The following is a 26,001-nucleotide window of genomic DNA, read 5'->3' as shown; positions in this document are numbered from 1 at the left end:
AGGTAGCAAAAGATAACAGATAGAGGGTGGATTTTTAGTTTTGGTTAATTCATTGGTAAAGTGGGAAATATTCATGCAGAAATGGAGGAATGATCATGCAGTACTGCAGTGGTTCCTTTGGAGGAATTTTGAACGTTGCATTACAGTTCAACTGTCCTGGAAATAAAAAATATGGTAGAAAGCAGAGATGGTGGGGAGGATGTGTAAATATCTTTAACTCCCCCTTCTTGGTCTCCAAACACCTTTATCATTCCATTCAGCCTTAGGCTTTTACAGGTGTTTTTCATGTGTAAAACGTGCATATCTATCTCCTAGGAGCATCGTGGAGATGGAATGAGATATGTAAATTATGCTGTATATAGCAACTGCATCATTAGAGCATCTTTCAACAGAAGTGCACATCCCCTCATAGCTGATGACTGGCATTTCCTGTTCATTTTTTTCCTTCTACCTCTTAACCTTACTGACGATGCTTTCAATACAAATCTAATAACAACGGCAGCTAACATTTATCATGTGCTCAAATTAAGTCATTTCATCTCCCCAACAATCCTATCAGGTAGGACTGTCATCTTCATCTCCTGAGCTTTGGAATCACATTAGGCAGCCTGGCTTCAGAGTACAGCACTTTTTGTGTTTTTTTGTTTGGACAGGATCGCATTCTGTCTCCCAAGCTGGAGTGCAGTGGTGTGATCACACAGCCCACTGCAGCCTTGACCTACTGGGCTCAAGCAATCCTCCAGCTGCAGCCTCCTAGTAGCTGGGACTATAGGCACGCCATCATACCTGGCTAATTTTAAAAAACTTTTTTTTTTGTAGAGATGGGTCTCCCTATGTTCTCTAGGCTTAACTCGGAACTCCTGGCCTCAAGCGATCCTCCCACCCCGGCTTCCCAAACTGCTGGGACTGCAGACGTGAGCCACTGCTCTTAAACGCCCAGCTCTTAAGCACGCAGTACACCACGTTTAGCTGGAGAGACGCCAGGTCACTTCTTGGGCCATACCCTTCTCATCACAAACTCAGGTTTCTCTTACAAACCACCCTTAGTGCCTGCAGTGCCCAGGACTCCTGCCTTGGTTCCTGGGGCCCACGCGAAGGTGACTTAACTTACCTAGATGGAACCAGCCCAATGGTGTCCCTCTGAACACCGTGAACTTTCACCCCGGCTGAGCAGTAAGTCTGCACCGCTCTCCCTTTCTTTGCGGCCTCAGGGCTGACCCAAAGTGACAGCCCTTTTTACTTACTCTTCCTTTTTTTTTTTTTTTTTTTTTTTTTTTTTTTTTGAGACGGAGTCTCATGCTGTTGCCCAGGCTGGAGTGCAGTGGCGCGATCTCGGCTCACTGCAAGCTCCGCCTCCCGGGTTCCCGCCATTCTCCTGCCTCAGCCTCCTAAGTAGCTGGGACTACAGGCGCCCGCCACCGCGCCCGGCTAATTTTTTGTATTTTTAGTAGAGACGGGGTTTCACTGTGGTCTCGATCTCCTGACCTTGTGATCCGCCCGCCTCGGCCTCCCAAAGTGCTGGGATTACAGGCTTGAGCCACCGCGCCCGGCCTACTCTTCCTTTTTACTTACTTTCCTAAATAGTAGTGCGAGTATTTTTTTTTTTTTTGACGCGGAGTCTTGCTCTGTTGCCCAGGCTGGAGTGCAGTGGCGCGATCTCGGCTTACTGCGACCTCCGCCTCCCGGGTTCAAGCAATTCTCACACCTCAGCCTCCCTCGTGGCTGGGATTACAGGCGCACACCACCACACCTGGCTAATTTTTGTATGTTTTTTTAGTAGAGATGGGGAGTCACCATGTTGGCCAGGCTGGTCTCGAACTCCTGACCTTGTGATCCGCCCGCCTCAGCCTTCCAAAGTGCTGGGATTACAGGCGTGACCCACGGTCCCCGGCCCTGGTATTCCTAAAAGACGTAGGACCCCACGAATCCCTGCAGGCGAGGACGTAAACTGGACTGCTGAGCCCGCCCCAGAGCTCCCGCGCTAGTGCGAGAGGCTGGGACACTGCCAGGTGCATACAGCCGCGGCCTGGCGCAGGCGGAGCGGGCAGATGGGGTGCCGTGGCCAGACGCGGGAGCGGCGCAGGCCCCGCCGGTCCGGACGCGGAGGGCGGGGCACGAGCGCAGCAGGAAGGGGGCGTGGCCAGGAGCAGGCCCGGCCGCTCCCCCGCCCCTCCCCCTCCGCTCTCCGCCCCAGCCTGGCAGCTCCGCCCTCTGCGTGACGTCACTGGCCAGGCCAGCCGGCGCCATTTTGAAAGTGGAGTCGCCTACCCCTGCCGCTGCCGCCGCCGCCGTCGCTGTCGTAGCCGCCGCTGCCGCTGCCGGAGAAAGAGCACGAGCGGGGAAGCCCCAGAGTGAAATCTAGCATCCTGCCGGCTGGTCTGCCCGCCCCTCCTTCCTTTTCCCCCGGCCCCCGTCCCCTCCCCCCGCAGGTGCCATCCGCCGCCATCCGCCCTCTCTACCCCCCCATCCCCAGGTGAGGGGGGTGAGTTCAGGAAGCGGAGACCCCGAGGAACCCAGCAGGGTCACCATTTGCAGCGCAACATGGCAGGTAAAGGAGAAATCCCCCTCGCCCCCTGACAAGGCACCGCTTCCTTCTTTCTCCCTCCATCACCCCCTAGCGACCGCCCGCGCCTCGCGCGGAGCCATAGGACGCCCCTCGGGTTTGAGGGAGTAGGGTCCAGAGGGGTGGGGTGGGGGCGGGGAGGGCTCCCAGGAGGCAAGTGGTCACAGTGAGAGTCACTGGGCTTGGAGAACGGGGCTGGCGCCGTGGCGGGGGTGGGGGTGGGGTGTGCCGGCGAGCTTGGGGTGAGGCGTGGGTGGGGCGGGGTGGGGGCGCGTGCAGATTTGTCCCTCCCGCTCGGGAGCCTGGTGGATCCTCTCCCACCTCCCCACCTCGCCCCTCGCCTTTATTTTTTTTTTCCTGCAGGTCTTCATTTAATTTGTATTTTTTCCCCTGCTGCAAGTCTTCTTGGGTGTATATACACATTTATTTTGCACCGAGAAGGAAGAGCGCTTTACAAGTTAAAATACAATGGGGGCATATGTGTATTTTTCCCCCCACTGTGGATGCCAGTATTTTTGAGACTGGAAGCCTAAATTTTTTGTTTCGAACCATTTCGTTTCCGTTTCTTCCCTCTTACCGCCGAAGAGTGCAAGGCCTTTCATGTACAGCAAGTTGCATGAAAATAATTTAAACTTTCCGTTTAGTATGTTAGCTTTTTTGCAGATGTCCTTTTCCCAAAAGGGTTTGGTAGAGTTAGTTAAAATAGTTGCGGAGTTCAGAGATATAAATAGCAAGGAGGAGAGAGATTTAGGTAGAAGCTTTGAAAGGGAGGGGAAAGGATGTAGAGAGAAAATCAGTTTAGGAATAAATTTAGCAAGGAATAGGGGTGATAGGGGAGAGAGAAGTAATGTAATTGCTTTGAGAATTCTTTTTGTACATGTTGGTGTTGCTAAATCTTTTCCTTCATGTAGTAGAATCAATTCCCGATTTAGATTCAGTTTCTTTCTCCCTAGAGCCCCAGGACATTTTCACGATTTCGACCTCAGTACTTGCACGTGAAATAGAAACATTCCGCGATGAGACCAGTTTTCCGTGCTATTATATTCATTATTTAGATAATTAAACCTTTTGAAAAAGTTAACGTGTCGGATTGACTTGTTTGCTATAAATAAGTTGCTTGTTGGCCTTGTTGAATAATGAAATGAGATTAAAATTGTTTTGCACGAGATGACATGTTAGCGAAATGAATTCTTTGCCAGGTCCTTTGGAGTCGAGGGATGAGGTGAAGGGAGGCAGAACAAGCTTCCTTTGACAGTCTCTTTAGCAGCATTCATTTCGGTTTCTTTTCCTCTCTGTCTGGAGCCAGTGATTTGCTGGTAATGAATGCAAAGAAATGGGTGTAGTGTTTGCTGTGTGTGCACTTTGGTGATAGGGTTCATATGAATCATTACTTCTTACCCAGGCAGTAATGTTCCCGAAGTTTTCTCTTCGTTCTATGTTTCATGGTAGTTAACCTTATTAATTCTTCTGCAGGCTTTTTGTACACTTAAAAAGAAAACTCTTTAACTCTTGGTATTTCCTTTTTTTCTGGTAGGTCTTGCCTGAATGTAAGGCTTTTACTGTATTTGAGAGGAGGTTTGTGAACAGATGTATAATGACCGTAGATCATGTGCCTTTAAATAATTTCATACCTGGAATGTTTGTTTTTTTCTTTTTAATACAGTACCAACTATTGGGGTCTCATCTTTTTCCAAACTGGTGCTCTTGGTGGTAGTTGTATGTGTGGGCAGAACTAGGCTGTTAGTATCATGCCAACCATGGATACCATCTCTGTGTTTACGAGAGTCAACATAAGCAGAACTCGGTTTTAATTGGTATGTTTTCTTTTTCCAGGAGCTGGAGGAGGGAATGATATTCAGTGGTGTTTTTCTCAGGTGAAAGGAGCAGTAGATGATGATGTAGCAGAAGGTAAGAAAGCGTTTAATAATGCAAATTTTGGATATATAATTTTTTCAGAAATGTTTCCTACTGAGGGATTTCCTTGAAGCCGAAACTACTATAAATTCAAGATGATTTTGTGTTTATTGTCCAAGAAATGTAAGAACAGTTTTAAAAGTTACCTTTCTGAGAAACAGCCTTAAATTTCATTTATTTATGCCTTGTTTTTATTATTTTTTCCTCTGAATTTATATGAAAGGTGATGAGACATACAAAATCCTCACGTGAAAGCTGTGAGCTGCATTTAAGGGTTTCTTTGTTATGTAAATTCCACATACAAATAAATGGCGATGCGTTTTTATGTTTGTACATTGTTTTAGATAAGTAAATTGAAATAGGTGCCATCAACATTTGGTTCAGAAACATTCTTAACAGCGTCTTTGATTTTTATGGGAAGATTTTTAACTACTTTTGAATTTGTCCACTTTGGGAGTGTGATGCTGATTGGCATATTCTGTGAAGAAATGATAGCTCAGGTTATTCGTTTTGTTGTCTTTCTGGTATTTAGGTGGATAAGACAGTAACAATGCTATGCATATATCGCTTGTCTTCTAGGAAGCGTTATTCTTGTGCAGGTAGAAACTGTGTTTGATCAGTTGAAGTGCTTACGTCTAATTTTCTCCCCATATTTGTTTACTAATGTGTTTCAGAAGTTTAAGTTTTGGAACTTCAAGGTTTTGCATTCATTTGAGATGGTCTTAGGCAGCAGAGGCATTTCCCACAAAGTTGTTGCATTGTTTCATTCCTCAGAAACGTTGACGTTTTTTAATGGTATTGTGTCTCTTGAATTACAGTAGGAATTTTCCAAACAAAACTCATAAATTTAAACATGTACTTTTGAATTTTAAAAATTTGGTGAAAATTCATAAACCTTTTTTCCCTAGATTGTGTTGTCCTCATATTTCTGACCTGTCTGTAGGGTACTCTTTTGGAGGTTTTTTTTCAGATGGTGGGTGGTAGCCGAATGCTTTTATTTGCTTGTGTCAGTGTCATTCTTAATGAAGTGTCTGTTTTAGAGTGTGGTGAATCCTATGGGAAGCCAACTGGCACAGGTTATACTTGTCATATTTTACAGAGCTCGCTCACGTTCCTTTTCTTTTGAATCCTTATCTGTTTCTTAGATGAGAAACCAGAGACAAAGGAGACTGACTGATGGTCATGCAAATAGTGTAAATCAAGGTTTTCTGATGAAGTCAGTAGTGTTTGACTTGTTTAGTCCTAACTTCAAGGGAGGAGTTGTGTATTACTCATGTTGTAACTATATTACCTGTTGAATAGTAGACACTCCAGTATTGGATCATTAGTTCTGTGCAGTTGTGTAACACTCACCAAGTTATGAAAGTGCTGTATACTTGGAAAATATTCTTTGGTTGAATTCCATTTATTCCCTTAGGAAAGTTCCCCTAAATGCTGAGCGCTGAGGGTGCTTGGTGTCTAGAACATAAACTCTGCCCACAAGGAGCTCATAGTCTGCTTGTTAAACATTAGGCAGAAAGACCACATGGCTTTATTTAATGAGAAGAAATTGATATTTCAAACTGAAGATCATTTACCTAACTAAACCAAATAGCTTGTGATATACATTAAGTCCTCCCTTAATGTTCTGTGACTTTAAGCAAAGAAAGCAAGTTCTATAACAAAAGATGCTGAGCAGAAAAAAAAGTCAAAGTTTTCAAGAACATATTGAGGTGAAGTTAGGAGATAAATCAGTTATAGTTCCCCTTTGCTGATACTTAGTAGGTGCATTTTTCTACTGATTCATTAAATAATTTTCTTTAGAGGTTAAATATTTTAACGTAAGCATATTCTTAGCATCCTAAAACGCTGATACTTGGTATATATATTTTAGTAAAATAACATATAGTAAAAATATGACTTGTTCTAATAGGTATCATTATACAAATGTATTAAGTATAAAAATCCAATTTTCAAGTGACACCACTTTAATTTGGGTTTTTCTGCATACTAGAGTTTGAATATTATAGTCTTGTTTGTTTTACTAAGGGAAGATTTGCTTTTCTGAAGTAAAATAAGATTATTAACACATTCCCTACCACCCTACGTTTAGACTGATTTCTTAAACAGGTTACATGTAGCTCAACTTTTACTTGCCTGTTTTCTGTTAATGATACATCTTGATTGTCTCCATATTGCCTACCTTTCTCCCGTCTACATGCGGTCAGCTGCCAGGGCATACCATTTTTACTCTGTAATGCCTTAATATTCTTTGCATACCTGCTTTCACCTCTGTTTAGGTTTCCACTCTCCCTCATCCGAGTTGCAGTAAGTTCCTAAATTATTCCCTGCTTCTTCATCCTATGTTTTGCTTGAGAGTTAATCTTAAATGCAGTCCTAGTTTTGTCGTTTTCCTCATAAGTCCACGGTGGATCACTGTATCCACTGGATTAGGAATTAAGTTCAAACATCTCAGTCTAGAATGTGTGACCTTTGTCCAATATGGCCTCTCCTTCTCTCAGTTTATTTGCTGCTATGGCTGATGACCCAGCTAAACAGATACTGTTCTTCAAAGGCGTTCTATGCTGTCTTACTTTAGGGTCTTTGTTTTTGCTGCTTCCACCTTGGAATGCCTGACAGTCCTCCCACAGTTCTCTTACCAGGATCCTGTTCATCCCTCAAATCATGCCTTTAACCTTTTTGCTAATTCTGTCTTTTGGAAATACCTGTTTTTAAAATCTTCCTTTATGGCACTTTATTACATAGATATCATATAGTACCCCACATCTCTACTGTTACGTACTACAAAGTTTAGTGCAGGACTGATTTATCTTCGTACCTTATGCAGGCATGAAACTGCTCTGTCTAGAACAATGCCTGGCACACAGTAGTTGAATATTTGTTTGAATGAAGGAACATAAATATTACTGTTCTTAGGTTTTGAAAGGGGATGAGAAGTGGTAAGAGGATGATTGAGATGTACTTCTAGCAGTCATGGATTTAGTTATTTGGTAGGCTTTTTAAAATAAAAATTTAAAACGCTGTCTGCAGAATCATTGGTAGGCTTTTTATAACCAGATTGATGATATACAACCGTATAATACAAAGAAATCAGGAGACCTTGGGTTTTTACCCTAGCTCCAGCACAAACTAGTGTGTGTCACTGGGGATAAGTACTCCCCTGGGTTTCTGTGTGTTTAGTAATGGAATAATAAGAATGGATTAGGTGATTTCTGCTCTTCCTTGTACTTTAATCTTGTTAATTTCCAAAAGCATCTAAAAACAGCCCAAATTCTTTTTTTTTTTTTTTTTTTTTTTGGTGAGACAGAGTCTCACTCTGTTAGGCTGGATAGCAGTGGCGCAATCTCGACTCACGCATCCTCCGCCTCCCGGGTTCAAGTGATTCTCCTGCCTCAGCCTCTTGAGAAGCTGGGACTACAGGCGCACGCCACCATGTCCAGCTCATTTTTGTATTTTTATTAGAGATAATTTTGCCATGTTGGCCAGGCTTGTTTTGAACTCCTGACCTCAAGTGATCCACCTGCCTCAGCCTCCCAAAGTGCTGAGATTACAGGTGTGAACCACCAGCCACAGAATTATTACTACTGATAATTAATACTACTGGTATTATTTGAGATGCTGGACTCTCTAGAGGCCTTAAAAATAAATTATTGCTAGTAATGTATTTTATATTTTTAATTTTTCTTTTATTGAAAACTTTCTGTCATGAGACAGTAGGTAAGAGCACAGACTCAGGTGCTAGGCTACATGGTTTGAATCTTGCTCAGTCATTTATCAGTTGTGTGGTCCTCTCTTCGTGCCTGGCTGCCCTCTGTAAAATGAGGATAACAATGAAACCTGTCTTTTTTACAGTGTTGTTTTGATGATTAAATGAGTTTATACACATAAAACAGAACAGTACCCAGCACAAAAGAGCCTTATGAGGATTTAGATATTATTACTTGAACCTTCATATTATTGTTACTTTGGAGGAAGAGTCTTTGGAGTATGAGTAAATTGGGGATTTGTCTTTAAAGCCTACTAAAAATTTCTCAAAGTGAAGGAAATAGCATGTATGTGTGTTTTATACATACTCTTTGATTCCACTAATAAATTACCAAATACATTCAAAACTAACCTATAGATTTAGAGACACATATGAAGCTGGTAAAACTATGAAGAAAAGCTATGAAGTAAAAGGAAAAAAAGTACTGTAAAAAGTACTATGAAAGTCAGTATAGTGGCTACCTTTAAGCTGTTGGAAGGGAGTTGTGATTGGGAAGGGTAGGGGAGGCCCTTGGGTGCCATCTTGACTGGAATGGTGGTTGTACAGATGTTTGTAAAGACTAACGTGGGCATTTTTGTTTCAATTTTTGTTTTTCTTTATCTGTTAAATTTTACAATAAGAGGATTTTAGAAATCTAATACAGTACTAAAGGGTTTAGGATGAAAAATGGCAGTCCCCTACCTCCCCACTCCCTAATCCCTAGTCCATCTCCTAAGAGCAGTTGTTCAGCTCATCTGCTGGATTCTTTGGTGCATCATTTCCTTTTTGGGTATAAAATGGTATTTCTGTATCTTGTCAATTTTAGCATTTCCAGCTGACTTGCTCATCTAGTAGGTGATAACTAAGCTGTTCACATTATCACCCCCATTTCTGTCCCTATTGTGCCCCAATGTTACATCACACACTATGATTAAATTGGACGTCAGTGCTTAAGTTGTTATGACCGTGCGCACGTTCTCTACTGAACCAGTAGTGCTCTGCAATGTTTATTTCATCCTGAAGGTAATACAGTAATTGCTTGTTTGTTAAGTTGGCTACTATTTGTTTTTTTAAAAAACTTAATCTGGAAAGTATGTGGAATAGTATAATGAACTCCTGTCACGCATCATTGTCAACGGCCAGTGCTGCCCCATTTATGCTTCCATCACTTGACCCTTTCCCATCCTTTTGTTATTTAATAATGTAATATTTGTTTTTAAAATCTGGATTTAACAAAATAGAAAGCAAGTTCATTTTTTAAAGTCAAGCAGTAAGAAATTTTTTCTAATGATTTTGATAATGTGTTTAAATTTTGCTTGTGGAAATATTAAAGATTCAGATACATGTGGATAATCTGAAGTGTGTAATATTTGGTCAAAATAATGGAACAGGCCAGGTGCAGTGGATCACGCCTGGAATCCCAGCACTTTGGGAGGCCAGGCAAGAGGATCTCTTGAATCCAGGAGTTTGATACCAGTCTAGACAACGTAGTGAGACCTTGTCTCTACAAAAAGTAAAATATTAGCAGGGTATGGCGGCGTGCAACTGTAGTCCCAGCTACTCAGGAGACTGAGGCTTGAGCCTGAGAGGTGCGCTATAGTTAGGCTCTGATTGTGCCACTAGACTCCAGCCTGGACAATAGAGTAAGACTCTGTTTCAAAAAAAAAAAAAAAAGGAACAACTTAACCATTCAAGATAGTTATTTTAATTATTTTAATATACATTTTGATTGTTTAGTAATCTTAAAATATCAGATGTTATTAAATATTTAATAATGAACCTCATCTCCATATTTGATAGTCTTACACTTTCATAGGAAATTATTTTAGGATATTATCTTATAAAGTCTGATTTTATGAAACTTGGATCCAAGTGCATTGTGTGTTTTCAACTGTTTGCTTTCTGTTTACTGTTGGTAGGATTTAGCCTTGTGGACTGGGTCTTGAAAAATATTTTTTAAATGGTAGAGGCTAAAATATGCCCAAATAAGGACATAAGTAAAAATTTGAGAAATAGTCCATATTTTGATATCACACACAATTTAATGGTTTTAGTCCATACCATATGTTTAATGCTATAATATGAACAGAATTTAAAATCATGTCTCTTCTGCATCTTTTTTTTGTTAAAGACAAAGTCTTGCTATGTTGCCCAGGCCGTCTTCTGTGTTTCTTAGAGTAGTATGCATGTTAGATTTAGGCAGTAAGGTAAGTTAGTAGAAAAAAATAGTAGAACCCTGTTGTTTTGTGGATTTAAAAATAGTGGCACATTAGCTGTATTCCGAAACCTAATGACCTATGGTGAAGGTCTTAGTTAATATCCTTACCTTGTATGACATGTGACACTTCTTTTTCTTAACACTAGCATTACTACTGACTGAAGTCTAGTAGACCTCACTCAGTACAGTCACTTAAAGTAGTAGTGTCAATTTACCCATTAAATACCATGAATGATAGTATCTGTTTAGCATAAAATAGTTTTCTTGCTTTATTTTAAAATACTAAGTTTTTTCACATTCATTTGACAAAAGATTATGAGAGATAAAGGCCATTGAAAACATACTGCTGAAATTTTGTCTTGTTATTAAAATAAACCAAAAATTAGTCTTGGATGTTTCTTAGTACTCTGTAATAGTGAATGACATATTAAAGTCAAGTTATTGAAAATTGTAGAATAAGCAGAATGATGAGAGGTTGAAGCAAAAATTCATAAAATCAGTGAAGAGGTTACAATATGTTACATATTTACATATAAATGTTTGCCTAGTTTATCTTAAAGTTGAGTTGTAGGAAGAAAGGTAAGTTTCTTAATGCTGTTAAATAGGAAAACTGAAGGACTGGAAATAGCTAAAAAATTTTAGCTAATATCCTCAACTATAATCTTGTTGCCCTTTAAGGCGATGATGGAAATTATAATTAAGTAATCAAGTATCCATAAGGTGCTTCCTCAGCAGACGGAAAGAAAAGTAAAAGCTGGCCGGCCGTGGTTGCTCACGCCTGTAATCCCAGCATTTTGGGAGATGGAGGCAGGTGAATCACAAGGTCAGGAGTTTGAGACCAGCCTGGCCAATATAGTGAAACCTAAAAATACAAAAATTAGCCAGGTGTGATGTCGTGTGCCTGTAGTCCCAGCTACTCAGGCTGAGGCAGAAGAATGGCTTGAATCTGGGAGGTGGAGGTTGCAGTGAGCCGAGATCGTGCCACTTGCGCTCTAGCTTGGGCAACAGAGCAAGACTCCATCTCAGAAAAGAAAAAGCCTGGGTGCAAATTAGATTTTCTATAAATACACTGCTGTATAGTCATTGTAAGGAAGGCATGGCATGGCCATCTTGAGTAACCTAAATCTTTTGAGTGCTTAACTATGTACCAGGCATTGTTTTAGGTGCTTTACATCTATTAATTTACTGTTCTTCACAAAAACCTTGTGAAATAAGTAGACTGGTGGGAAAGTTAATTAACAGTATAATCTTGAGCAGGTGATGAAGCTGGGATTCTTACCTCAGACCTTTCACTTTTCCTAATATAATTTTATTTCAAAACTTGATCTCCTTTTAGTTCAGGTGAAAGTGTTTGATGTTGTTGAACTGCAGCTCTTGTTTATAACAAGGTTTATTTGTAATGCCTAGTAGATAATTTTTATTTTGAAGTAATCAAATATAATTTGGAGATTTATTGAATTTTCTGCTAATGGCATTCTTTTGAGACAGGGCCTTGCTGTGTCACCCTGGCTGGAGTGCAATGGCATGATCACGGCTCACTGCAGCCTCAACCTCCCAGTATCAAGTGATCCTCCTGCCCCAGCCTCCTGAGTAGCTGGGACTACAGGCACAGGCCACAGCGCCTGGCTAGTGTTTAAAAATTTTTTGGTAGAGACAGGTCTCAACATGTTGCCCAGGCTGGTCTGCTAATGGCATTTGTTAGCTGAGATGTGCTGTCTATAGATCGGTTATAAGGGCTTTGTTAACCCTCTGATGTGTGTGAAATTGTATAATTGTACATATGTGCATTTCTCTGGTCAGAGTCCATAGCTGCCATCAAAATTGATATCATGTAGTCCAGTGGTTCTCTAAGTGTGGTCTGGCAACCCCTGAACTCATTCAAACTGTCTGTGAAGTCAAAACTATTTTCACAGTAGTACTCAGATGATACTTGCCTTTTTCAGTACACTTTGCAGCAGTGGTACAGAAGCCATCTTAGCATGAGATCAAGACAGTGGCACAAAAGGGTGCTTGTAGAGGTAATCATCATCACCATGTACTAGCAGTTTAAAAAACTGTCAGTTTTAAGAATGTCCTTGAAGCAGTAAAAACTTAATTTTATTAAATTCTTCTTGAACACATATCTGTTCAACGTTCTGCATGACAGAATGGGAGGTATACCTAGAGCACTTCTGCAAGGGGGCAAAGTACAGTGGTTGTCTGGAGGAACAGCATTGGTGCAGCTGTTTGAGTTTCAACTGCTGTTTTCATGGAACATCATTTTTATTTGAAATAACTGGTAAACTATGGTTATTCGGACTTGGATATTTGGTGGACGTTTTCTCAAAAGAACAGTGAAACTGTTGCTTCAGTAGACAGTGTTTGTTGCCCATGATGAAATTTGAGCTTTCAAGCAAAAATTAGAATTTTGGAAAACACGTATCTGTAATTGTGAGCTCGACAGCCTCCCAGTAATTAAAAGATTTTTTCAAGTAAAATCAGTAGTCATATTAATGAATGTGATTTTTTGATAAATATGTCAACATTTGGAAGATCTGTGGAACTCAGTGAATCAGTCTTTTACGAGTGACCAATGCATGTGATGTTAAACAGTCATATATCAGTAAAAGTGCATGCTAGAGCATTGAATTTTAATGTGACAGACTACCGATATGTTTTCACATTCCACAAACCTTTAAGAATCTACCACTGAGGAGTTTTGGTGTCGTATCAAAGGTATATCCATAACTACCTGAAAAACCTATTAAAATGTTCCTCCCTTTGTAACTACATTGTCTGAGTGAGGCTGGATTTTCTTCACATATTTAATCGACAAAGCATATTGTGGTACAGTATATTGAATACAGAAACAGTTAAGAGAATCTTCATTCTGTTAGGCCAGATATTAAAGAGATTTGCAGCAGTGTACAGCAGTGTCATTAATTTTGTTGGTGGGGAGATGGGGGGTATAGTCATTTTTCATAAAATTTTTGTTAATGTGTGAGGTTTATTGCTATTTTACAATGAAGAAATATTTTAAAGTTTAATAGCTCTTTGTTCTAAGATTGTAAGAGTTAAGGGGATCTATCATTCAGAAAATTTGACAGTTGGTTTAGTCTGTTCATAGATTTCATTTTAGTAATAATGCTTTACAAGTCTCATGAACCACAAGATAAGTGATCAGAACAGTGTACTGCTTTTGTGCATGAATGTCTTAAAAAATTGCATATGAAAGTAGTTTCTGTGACTTGAAATTGTTTCAGTCCCCTCCCTCCCTGTTCTTTTAGATACCAAATTAGATCTGCCTTAAGCTCTTTCAGCTGGTGATCTTGGTGAAGGAAGAATACCTTCAGGACGTTAAAGTATCTATTTTTAAACTTACTCTCCCTTACAGAGATTAAATACCAGTAACAAATTTGCCAGAATAAAATAATTTTTTACGGTTTTCCTCACAGTGTCTGCTCAGGTTCAACTATCAGGAACACTGAAATTCTCACAGCCTAATTTAGTGCCATCCTGGGTTGCCTGCCTCGTCATTAGAAGTGAGTTGGTGACCTTGACATTGTGTTTATTTTGAGCCCAACATGTAGCAGTTTGGTGATGTGTGGTCTGTTCTAGGAAAGAAGGCATAAAATGGGCTTGGTAACTGTTTCCCAACTTAACATTAAAGGGAAGTGAGAGAGGGAACAATGTTTTTCTGAAAATCCTAAAGTGAACAACATAATTCCATTTTAAATAGTTAAATTTCCCATTCTAAAGATGTAATATCAACTATTGCTTAATATTTTCAGTATTTTTGTGGCTGTTTTCTATGCTTGAATGCCAGAGCTTGTAGACTTTAACAGTTTTCTGTCCAGTTTTAAACACAGAATGTAATTTTAAAAAACTCAGCAAATTTTTAAAAATTAATGTGAATGTTTTTAGTTAATGTTGGCAGTAGTTGATTACAATATCATCTAGATCTTTGCTCTTGGCAAATGTGGAATCCTTGGCAAGTCGTTGAATACTTCTATATAGCACATTGCCGGGAGTTACACACTTGCAGCTTTTAGTTTCTATTGGTTAAATCCTCTCTGTATGTTCAAATACCAGATGGAGTTTTCTCTTCTGGAATCTTTGAATGATCTCTTTTTATCCAGTTCACAGGGTCTGTGGACCAGTGATCTGGTTTAAGAACTTCTGCTCTAATCTTATAGTTATGCCTATGTTTACACACTTACTGAAACTTATTTATTGGACTCTAAATTTGGAAGAATCAAGGATATTTGTATGGTAATAATGGTGTTTAGACTATTCAGAAGGGTATTTTTTCTTATCAATCCTCTTATTACTTTTTCCTGAGATGATATGGGAGGGATTAATCTCTAAAATACTGGACTTGACAGATTTAGTGCATTCTCATCTTTTTTTTTTCCCACCCTTTATTAAAAACTGTCTCTCATTGGTAAAAACATTAGAGGGATATATTGGATTTTGAACCAGTTGCTTATTTTATACTTTAATCAGAAGGAAATTTAAGTTCTTCAGTAGCTTGTGTTAAGAGAGAAATCAAAGTAGGTAAAAAGGATTGGGGGCAAAATTTTAAAAATTTTCTAAAGATCCAGAAGAACATGGTTAGATCTGAAACAGTGTTACTTTTCATAACCTGCCATTGCAGGCTCGTCGTAGGTCTGCTCTGCATGAAAGTAGAAATAGTACCTTTTTTTGGTGTTACCCTGTGTGTCTGTTTTTTCCTGCTTACCGCAAGGTAAGATTCTTAAGGGTAGATGACTTTCTAAGGTAACATAAGAGGAATCTTTCCTTTTGGCTAATAGAGTGGGAAGACTCTAATTCAAGAGAAACAGGCTATTGTAGGCAATAAATAGTTCTGAACAAATTTCTTATCAAGGCATGCAACATGCAAAAATGGTTGTTAAAGGAATTGGTAGTAGCAAAGGCATTGCTTGTTCTGTCTTTTTTCTCCTTGACATAAAGTGAGCATTATTTTTTTTTTCTAGCAACAGAACCAATTTTTAGTGAAAATTTTTAGCTACCTAATGTTTTTATGCATATTATAGAAAACACATAACATAATAAAATTTACCATTTTAACTGTTTTCAAATACACCATTCAGTAGTGTTAACTCTAGCCATACTGTGAAACAGATCCTCAGAACTTTTTCATCTTGCAAAACTGAAACTCTATACCCATTAAACAACTCCCTTCTTCCCCTCCCCTCAGCTCTTGGCAGCTATCATTCTACTTTCTGTTTCTGCAAATTTGACTACTTTAGATTCCTCCTCCAAGTGGAATTATACAGTCTTTTTGTGACTGGCTTATTTCATAATGTCTTTAGGGTTCATCCCTGTTGTAGTATGTGACAGGATTTCCTTCCTTTTTAAGGCTGAATAATAGACCATTGTGTGTATATATCCCTTTTGTTTATTCATTCATCCTTTGATGGACATGTTGGTTGCTTTCATGCTTTAGCTCTTGCTTAAAGCGAGCTCCTGGTCTTTTTATATATATCGGGTTCTGTGGGAAGGAACAAAGTAGGTACTTTCTGTAATTAATTTGAGTAGTCTAGGTAGAACATTGAAAGTGTCAGTTTAAAGGATTTAGACATTAGTGTAGTTTTATTTTTAAAACTCCTGTTTGATTGAGTCTGCATCTCTGATTTTTATGGGGAGGGGATAGAGCTAAGGTGAGACTTTGTTCAGCCGCAAGTCAACAGGTATCTGTTGAGTTCCCAGTGCTGTGGAGAATGTGAAGGAGATAGAAGATATTGTTCCTTCTAGGTACACTGGAGGTCCATTTTATTGAAATAAACATTTCCCATAGCACTTGGCTTTTGGTATTACTCCTATTTATGGTACTGTGAAAACCTCTAATCCCGTGTAAAAATTTTATGGATAATACTAGAGTCTGAGTAGTAAATTACTCTCCCTTTTCTAAGTTGATTTTATGCTGCTTGATATTGAGATGGGGATGTAGTACAAATATTTACTTGTTTCTTGGAGTTAAATTTTTAAAAGTCCCATATTGCAGGTCTAAGACCATAAATTTGTCTTTTACTGCTTTCGAATAGACATGAGTTGGAGTTTTCTAATTAATATTTTTAGAGACTTCTTTAGGTGAATGTTTATGGTAGCCTCCAAGCTACCATACTGTGATTTTTACTGTTCTATTAGTACCTTAAACACTGAATTACTTTGCGACCCAGCAGTTCTACTCCCAGGTGTGTATCTAAGAGAATTGAAAACATATCCACCCAAAACCTGGTATATGAATGTTGCTAGGACCCTTCCTCACTCATGATAGCCAAAAAGTGGAAACAGTGCCAAGTCTCCATCAACTGATGAATGGATAAAGGTGGTGTATCCATACAATGGTATGTTACTCAGACACTAAAAGGAATGAAGTGCTGATGATATGTTTCAACATGGATAGATTTTAAAAACATCCTAAGTAAAGGAGCCAGTTACAAAAGACCATAGAGTTTATGATTCCATTTACATGAAATGTCCAGAATAGGCAAACCTGTAGAGACAGAAAGTAGATTAGTGTTTGCCAGGAGCGGTGTGAGGGAAAGGGAGTTGAGAATAAGGGCAGTGATTGCCATTGGATGCAGTTTCTCTAAGGGGTGATGGAAATGTTCTGGAATTAAATAGTAGTGATGAATATATTAAAAAGCCACTGAATCGTGCACTGATTTTGGAAAAAATACTAGTAAAACAAAAATTAAATGGGAGAAAAGTGGTAGGATTTACTCTTTTCTTAAAAATGAATTTCTAGGCTGGGCACGGTGGCTCACGCCTGTAATCCCAGCACTTTGGGAGGCCGAAGTAGGTGGATCACCTGAGGTCAGGAGTTCGAAACCAGCCTGGCCAACATGGAGAAACGCTGTCTCTAGAAAAAATACAAAAATTAGCTGGGCATGGTGGCACGCGCCTGTAATCCCAGCCACTCAGGAGGCTGAGACAGGAGAATTTCTTGAACCCAGAAGGTGGAGGTTGCAGTGAGCCGAGATCATGTTACTGCCCTCCAGCCTGGGCAACAGAGCAAGACTCTGTCTCAGAAAAAAAAAAAAAGAGTTTCTAGCCTGGGCATGGTGATTCACATCTGTAATCCCAACACTTTGGGAGGCCAAGGTGGGTGGATCGCTTGAGGTCAGGTGTTGGAGACTAGCCTGGCCAGCATGGTGAAGCGCCATCTCTACTAAAAATACAAAAATTAGCTGGGCTTTGTGGCGCTTGCCTGTAATCCCAGCTGCTCAGAAAGTTGAGGCACAAGAATTGCTTGAACCCAGGAGGCGAAGGTTGCAGTGAGCCAAGATCGCACCACTGTACTCCAGCCAGCCTGGGTGACAGAGCTAGACTCTGTCTCAAAAAAAAAAAAGGTTTTCTACAGCCAATAAACTGCATTTACAAAAGAAAAACATTCATTTTGCAGCACTATACTTCTAAGTCACACACAGACTACATTTACATCTAACTTTCCCCACTGTATTAATCAAATCTAGTTTGTACATCTGTTTTACAAACCAAATATAGGTAAAGGTTTTTGTTTTAATAACTAGGTTAAAAAAATCTAATAAAGGATGGACATGATGATGCACGCCTATAGTCCCATCTACTCAGGAGGCCAAGGCAGAAGGATTGCTTGAACCCAGGAGTTCGAGGTTACAGTAAGCCATGATCGTGCCACTACACGCTAGCCTGGGTGACAGGAAAAAAAAATTAATACATATATAGAATGGTAAATCAAGAGGAATACAGCAAATGTATGCTTCCCTCTTCTTTGTCCCAGTTTCTTTGTCCTCTCACCAGAGATGCCATCACAGATTTCTTATATATCATCCAGAAGTGTTTTATTTTGTATTTGCATATGTTTTTAACAGCACATCTTTATCATTTTGGACTTGAAAGTAGGAAAATGTATTCTAGGAATCCATGAATTATTAGGCAAGGTCTATAGGCCCCACCTTAAAGAGGATCTGATGAGTTGCCTGAGAAATTAGCATTTTCTTTTAACCAGTAGATTAAAACCATACAGATTTCTATGTGGAGAGTTACTGAGAAGGTTGTACACATTTGAAATTTACATCTAGATGTGCAATTACTGGACTCTAAACAAAGCTAAGTAAAATCTATAATGTCTAAGATATCCAAGTCTTTAAAAATAACAGTTTGGGTTCATAGATAACAGTTCATAGATAACTTTAAAAATAACAGTTTGGAGTCTTTGGGTTGTAGACCTCAAGTCTTTCTTCTTTCTCCACTTGAATCTGATTGTTCCTGGCAGTATGTAAAGTGACCGGTTCATTTTGGTGATTTATTTGATTAAGACTATACTACACATGATAGAATAGGCTAGATCCTAAAAATATAATGTGTGTTCTTAACTGTTCAGTTAACACGTAGGCCTTTTTGGTCACTTGTCCACCATGTCTAATTCTCAACCTAATTTCTTGGGAGTTTTGTTAATATTCCTTAAAATGCCAAAACATCATGATTTGTATACTGCTCAGATTGTATACTGCTCAGATTGATTAGAATAAAGCTTTGTTAAATTTTTGCTCTGCAAAAGTTTTTTAATCTTTAAGAATTTTTATTTGTTAAAGGAAAAATAACTGATTATAAATGAGAAATTTAAAAAATAAGTGCTCAAGAAACTGAGCTGCCTATGTGTATAAGTGCTTTATATGTATTATCTCATTTAATCTTCTCACTGTAAGGATAAATTATTACTTTCATTTTATAGATGAGGAAATCAAGGCTTAGATAATGTAACTTGCCCAAGGTCACTAGTTGGAAAGTGGGGGAGTGAGGTGTTGAACGTTGTTGGTTCTTCTCACAGCCCATGTACTATATGTAAATGAAAAAATCAAATCAAATACAGGCGTACCTCAGAGATATTGCTGCTTTGGTTCCAGATCACTGTAATAAAGCAAATATTGCAGTAAGATGAGTCACAAATTTTTGGTTTCCCACAGCACATAAAAGTTATGCTTACACTATCCTGTAGTCTGTTAAGTGTACAGTAGCATTATGTCTGAAACAGTGTACATGACAATTAAAAAGTACATTATTGCTAAAAAATGTTAATAGTTGTCTGAGCCTTCAGCAAGTTGTACATTTTTTGCCCCTGGAGGATCTTGTCTTAATGTTGATGGCTGTTGACTGATCAGGGTGGTGTCTGCCGAAGGTTGGAGTGACTGTGGCACTTCTTAATGAGTGCCAAATGAAGTTTGCTGCATCAGTTGACAAAATATTTCTCTGTAGCATGCAATGCTCTTTAATAGCATTTTACCTGCAGTACAAGGTCTTCTAAAATTGGAGACAATTCTTTAACCCTACTGCTGCTTTATCGACTAAGTTTATATAATATTCTAAATTTTGTTTGTTTCATTTCAACAGTGTTCACAGCGTCATCACCAGCAGTAGATTCCATCTCAAGAAACCATTTTGTTTAATTAAAAAGAAACTGGTCATCTATTGATGGTATCATGAAATTGGAACAATATATCTTTAGGCTCCATTTCTAATTCTAGTTCTCTTGCTATTTCCATTACATCTGCAGTTAACTTCCTACGTGGAAGTCTTGAGCCCCTCAGAGTTATCCATGAGGACTGGAATCAGCTCCTTTCAACTCCTGTTTGTGTTGATATTTTGACATCCTGACATGAATCATGGATGTTCTTAATGGCATCTAGAATGTTGAATTCTTTCCAGGAGGTTTTCAGTTGGCTTTGCCCAGATTTAAGAGGAATCACTGTCTATGGCAGTTATAGCCTTACAAAAATATATTTCTTTTTGTTTGTTTGTTTGTTTTGGAGACAGTGTCTCACTCTGTTGCCCAGGCTGGAGTACAGTGGTGTGATCATGGCTCACTGCAGTCTTGACCTCCTGGGCTTGGGTGATTCTCCCGCCTCAGCCTTCCAGGTAGTTGGGGCTTTAGGTGTGCACCACTGGCTCATTTTTTAATTTTTTGTAGAGTCGGGGTTTCAACATGTTGCCCAGGCTGGGCTTGAGCTCCTGAGCTCAAACGATCCACTCACCTTGGCCTCCCAAAGTGCTGGGATTACAGGAGTGAGCCACTACGTGCAGCCTGTATTTCTTTAATAATGCTCACAATTGTCTTGTAAGTCAGAATCACACCTTGATCCGTGGGCTGCGGAATGGATATTGTGTTAGCAAGCATGTAAACAACACCTCCTTGTCCCTCTCTATCAGAGTCCTTGGGTGAGCAGCAATATTTGGAAATAAGTCGTCTTTCTGAGCAGTAGGTCTCAACAGTGGGCTTAAAATGTTTAGTAAACAGTGCTGTAAACAGATGTGCTCTCAACTAGGCTTTTTTCTAGAGTGCAGGCAGAGTAGATTTGGGCCCTAGAATTCAGAATGGTCAATGAGCATTGGCCTCAACTTAAAGTCACCCAGTTGCATTAGCCCCTGACAGAAGAGTCAGCCTGTTCTTTGAAGCTTTGCAGCCAGGCATCAGCTTCTCCTTTCCAGCTATGAGAGTCCTAGGTGGTATCTTCTTCGAATATAGGACTGTTTAGTCTACTTTGAAAATCCATTGTTTAGGGTAGTCACCTTTATCAATTAAATTATCTTCCTTTCACTTGAACACTTAGAGGCCGGTAGGGTAATTGGCCTGATTTCAATATTGTATCTCCAGGAGGCCGGAGGAGGGGGAGAGATAGGGATAGGGGAACTGCCAGTAGGTGGAGCAGTCAGAACATACAGCATTTTTAAGAATTACATTTGCTGTCTTATGGAGGTGCTTCATGGCATTCCAAAACAATTACAATAGTAATATCAAAGATCATTGATCACAGATGACCATAACCAGTATAGTAATGATGGAAAATTTGAAGTTTTGCAAGAATTACGAAAGTGTGGCACAGAGACGCAAAGTGAGCACTTACTGGAAAAATGGTGCATTTCCGCTGGGCGCAGTGACTCACGCCTGTAATCCCACCTCTTTGGGAGGCTGAGGCGGGTGGATCACGAGATCAAGAGATCTAGACCATCCTGGCCATCATGATGAAACCCCACCTCTACTAAAAGTACAAAAATTAGCTGGGCATGGTGACACGTGCCTGTAGTCCCAGCTACTCAGGAGGCTGAGGCAGGAAAATCATTTGAACCCGGGAGGGGGAGGTTGCAGTGAGCCGAGATTGCGCCACTGTACTCCAAGCCTGTGTAACAGGGCAAGACTCTGTCTCAAAACAAAACAAAAAAAAGTTCCTTTCTAGCAAGGTTGCCTCAAACTGTCTTCTTTTTTTTTTTTTTTTTTTTTTTTTTTTTTTGAGACATAGTCCCACTGTGTTGCCCAGGCTGTAGTGCTGTGGCGCGATCTCGCCTCACTGCAGCCTCTGCCTCCGACGTTCAAGTGATTCTTCTGCCTCAGCCTCCTGAGTAGCTGGGATTTCAGGTGCCGACCACCACGCCTGGCTAATTTTTTTATATGTTTAGTGGAGACGGGGCTTCATCATGTTGGCCAGGTTGGTCTGGAACTCCTGATCTCAGGTTATCCACCCACCTCAGCCTCCCAAAGTGCTAGGATTACAGGCGTGAGCCCCTGTGCCTGACAACAAACTTTCAGTTTATAAGAAACAGTGTCGGCTGGGTGCGGTGGCTCGCGCCTGTAATCCCAGCACTTGGGGAGGCCGAGGAGGGTGGCTCACGAGGTCAGATTGAGACCATTCTGGCTAACATGATGAAACCCTGTCTCTACTAAAAATACAAAAAAAATTAGCCGGGTGTTGTGGCAGGCACCTGTAGTCCCAGCTACTCGGGAGACTGAGGCAGGAGAATGGCGTGAAGCCGGGAGACGGAGCTTGCAGTGAGCCGAGATCGCGCCACTGCACTCCAGCCTGGGCGACAGAGCGAGACTCCACCTCAAAGAAAAAAAAACACAGTGTTTCTGAAGCACAATAAAAGTATGCCTTTATAATCTCACCATTTTTATGTCACATCTGTTAATATTTGGGTATAGATCTTTCCAGCATATAGTTCTTTTTCCACTGCAAATATATATTTTCAAAATTGTTATCAGACATACAGTTTTGTATTATGTTTTTTTGCAGTTAACATATGTGAGAAGAAGATAAATGGCTGTATATTTAATTGGATCTCTAGTGTATTTCATTTAGACATTTTGGTTGTTTATAATGTTTGCTATTATAAAGATCATGATGAACATCCCTGTGAGAATCTTACTGCTTTAGGATACATTTCTGGAAATGGGATTGCTGGGTCGAAAGGTGTGATTTTTTTTTTCTTTTTTTTTTTAAATGGCTTATGGTATTTATTGCCAAATCACCATAGAAAGTTGGTGTTGATTTTTCACTTCCTCCAATAGTGAATGGGAGTGGCCATTTCCTGACCTCTTGACAATACCTGGCACAATATTCACCATTCAGAAAAATCTTTTCCAGTTATTTGTTTGAGCAAATAACTGTGTTGGAGCCTTTTTGTGTTCTTTGTCTGGTTTTCTTTGGTGATGCTTTTTAAAATTTATTTATTTGTAGTATCACAGCCCTTTTCCCCTTTTGAATCATACATCGTAGTGGAGGAACGTTGGAGGGAAGCTCAAAGAAGAAATAATTTGGATCTGCATTACATGGGAAAGACTTCCTAAATGAAGTGGATTTTTTTTTCCTTTTTCTTTTTTAGACAAGCAAAGGAAACCAGAGAGTAAGGAAACAAACATTTGAGAATTGCTGTGTTTTAGTTTTCTTATCTGTAAATGGGAATAATAGTACTTGCCTTTTTGTTTAGAGGATTAAATGTACATGAATGCTTAGTTTTGGCACATAGTAAGCCTCAGAAAATTTAATCGATATAGTTATTTTGCTGTCTGATGCCCGATTAACAGAATTAACAGTTTGACAGCAGAAGAATAAAAGCCTGTTCCAGTCCACAAATTGAGATCAACTAGTTTTTGAGGTTTTGGGCACATTTTAGGCACTTCCAATAAATATACGTTACATTAATGACTAACAGTTCAGCTTGGTTGGGTTAGGCATTTGGCAAAAGCTAGGGAGAGTTTAGTTTCCCAGCTTCGTCAGAATTGGGATTAGTTTAGGGTCTGGCACTTTGACTATTAATTTGACTAATTTAAAATTATTGTGCTGAGCCGGGCACGGTGGTGCGAGCATGTAATCCCAGTTAATTGGGAGGCTGAGGTGGGAGGAGCGCTTGAAACCAAGAGTTCAAAGCTATTGTGCACAGTGATGCCTGTGAACAGCCACTGCACTCCAGTCTGGGCAGCGTAGCATGACCCTGTCTCTGAAACAATGAACGAAAATTAATGTGTGGCAACAGAAGTTCAAGCTTCTTTTTTTTTTTTTTTTGTCTTATTTTCCCTTTTTTCTCAAGTTCCTCCAGTGTTTTATTCTTCCCTATAGTTATATATTCTGCATCTTCTCCCAAGAGTAATATAATTGGGTGGGGTGGGGTGCACCTAGAACATGCAGGAGGGTCCAAAGCACCCTTCCCTGTTGGTGTCTGTTTCTCATAGCAGGAGGGATGGAGTTTGAGAACATCTGAAGGGATGGTGTCAGGCACACTGAAGGCTCTAAAGCATCCTGTTATTGGCTACCCTTGCTACCTAGGGCCACGTTGTAAACAGTATATTCTTTATGTTATAAATATTTTCTCTTTCTCCTCGTTCTTTTACTCAGTTGTTTGTATCATGATCTGAGTCTTTTATCAGAGTCTCAGGTAGGCTGACAAATATATTTAGAGCCCTTGGAAAATTCTACAGAAGTCTGAATAGAAATAGAAAGCAAATGTTATTGTACCAGTGAACACGCTTAATTCCCCTCAATTCCTTATTCAGAAGTATGCTGTTTTGTTAAAGAAGAGTTGTATTGGCCTGATATCAGCACTTATCTAGCTTTATGTGCATATGAATGTCCTGGGCGTCTGGTTAAAATACAGATGATGATGGTGCATTTGGGTCTTGTGGGGGAGCCTGTGATTTTTGCATTTCTGATAAGCTCCCAGTGATGCTGATGTTGCTGCTGCTGGTCCCCAGACTACACTTTGAGCGGCAAGGCAGCTTATAGCCTCTTTTTAAGGGTAAGAGAGACCTAGTATCTTGATTTTTTTACTCAGCATTTTTGACAGAATAGATAGATCTATTGTGCTGTTCTCACATCAGTTAACGTTTGTTCTGTAAATGAATTAAAACACCTCCTTGGGAGTTTTGCACTAGCTCTTAAAAGAGCAGTTTGCGTCATACTGCTACATGTTAGCCCTCTCTAGTTGTTATTTTAAATTTGTATTTGAATTTCAAGTTTGGCTCAGGCTAAGACCTTACCATACTTAGCAAAGGTGTGCTTTTTGCTAGTAATTTGCCTTTAAATTTTTATCTTTGTCATTTTTCTGTTTGGTTCCTTAGCCTTGAGGCACCTGTTCATCTCAGATCAGGATTTCTCTCCCTTACCAGCTATCTAAGTTTAACGTTGTTTTAGGTTGATTTTTATTTTATCCATGTAGCTCATGTATATAGTTTTTTAAAAGTCCGTATTTCAAAATACTTGTAAGGAAAATGAATTTTCTGTTTCTGTCACCTGTCCTCATCTTGAATCCACTTTAGCTATTTCTTCTGGTATTTTTTCATATTTCTTTTTTGAGACGAAGTCTTGCTCTGTCCCCCAGGCTGGAATGCAGTGGCACCATCTCGGCTCACTGCACCTCCTGGGTTCAAGTGATTCTCCTGCCTCAGCCTCCCAAGTAGCTGGGACTACAGCTGTGCGCCACCATGCCTGGCTAATTTTATGTATTTTTAGTAGAGATGTAGTCTCATTATGTTGGCCAGGCTGATCTCGAACTCCTGACCTCAGGCGGCTTGCCCGCCTTGGCCTCCCACAGTGCTGGGATTACAGGGATGAGCCACCATGCCCGGCCTATTTTCATATTTCTAAACTAAGTGCTCATACAGCTCTTTTTAAAAGCAATCCACACATGGAAATGGTAGCTAAGAACTAACATCCCCTAGGCTCTTCCTACTGCTCCTCCCAGCGTTCTCAGTATTGTTACACTGTGTTGATTGTTTAAGCCAGTGTTCAGAGTTGTAGTAGACTGGATTATGGCCCCAAAAGAAATCCGCGTCCTAATCTCTGGAACCTGTGACTGTTACCTTATATGGCAAAAGGACTTGCAGATGTGAGTAAATTAAGGATTTTGAGATAGGGCGATCATCCTAGGTTATCCTGGTAGGCTGTAAATCTGTAAGCACAAGGATGCTATAAAAGGGAGGCAAGAAAATCAAAGGGAGGAAACAAGAGATAGGAGTGATTGCAAGGAAAGGGTCACAAGCCAAGAAGTGCAGGTGGCCTCCAGAAGCGAGGAAAGGCAAGAAAATGGATTCTTCCCTTAAAGCTTCTAGAAGGAACCATCCCAGCTGACAACTTCACCTTAGCCCAGTGAAACTGATTTTTGACTCCTGGCATCCAGAACTGTAAGAAAAAAAAATTAATGATGTTTTAAGCCACCACATGTGCACTAGTTTGTTACAACAGCGATAGGAAATGAACGCAGGAGTGGACATTGTGCATATGGCTGCTGTATAATAAATTCTGATTT

General features: G+C 40.0%; 2 protein-coding genes across 3 annotated transcripts in view; both read left to right on the top strand.

Annotated features, from left to right (window-relative positions):
- Window positions 1-26,001, top strand: part of BNIP3L (BCL2 interacting protein 3 like) — a 295,477-nt gene that overhangs the window by 177,073 nt on the left and 92,403 nt on the right. The window lies entirely within an intron of this gene.
- The window catches only part of PPP2R2A (protein phosphatase 2 regulatory subunit Balpha), an 81,256-nt gene continuing 57,470 nt past the window's right edge, over window positions 2,216-26,001 (top strand). Inside the window, exons 1-2 of one of the 2 annotated variants that reach the window (XM_050802594.1) lie at window positions 2,216-2,548; window positions 4,397-4,471. In XM_050802594.1, the coding sequence (XP_050658551.1) occupies window positions 2,542-2,548; window positions 4,397-4,471 (82 nt within the window). In that variant the 5' untranslated portion in view covers window positions 2,216-2,541. The remainder of the gene's footprint in view (window positions 2,549-4,396; window positions 4,472-26,001) is intronic. The other variant, XM_050802595.1, reaches the window with a different exon arrangement.

This window comes from Macaca thibetana, chromosome 8 (assembly GCF_024542745.1).
Source record: "Macaca thibetana thibetana isolate TM-01 chromosome 8, ASM2454274v1, whole genome shotgun sequence".
Taxonomy (NCBI): domain Eukaryota; kingdom Metazoa; phylum Chordata; class Mammalia; order Primates; family Cercopithecidae; genus Macaca; species Macaca thibetana.
This window is presented reverse-complemented; position numbering and strand designations above follow the sequence as displayed.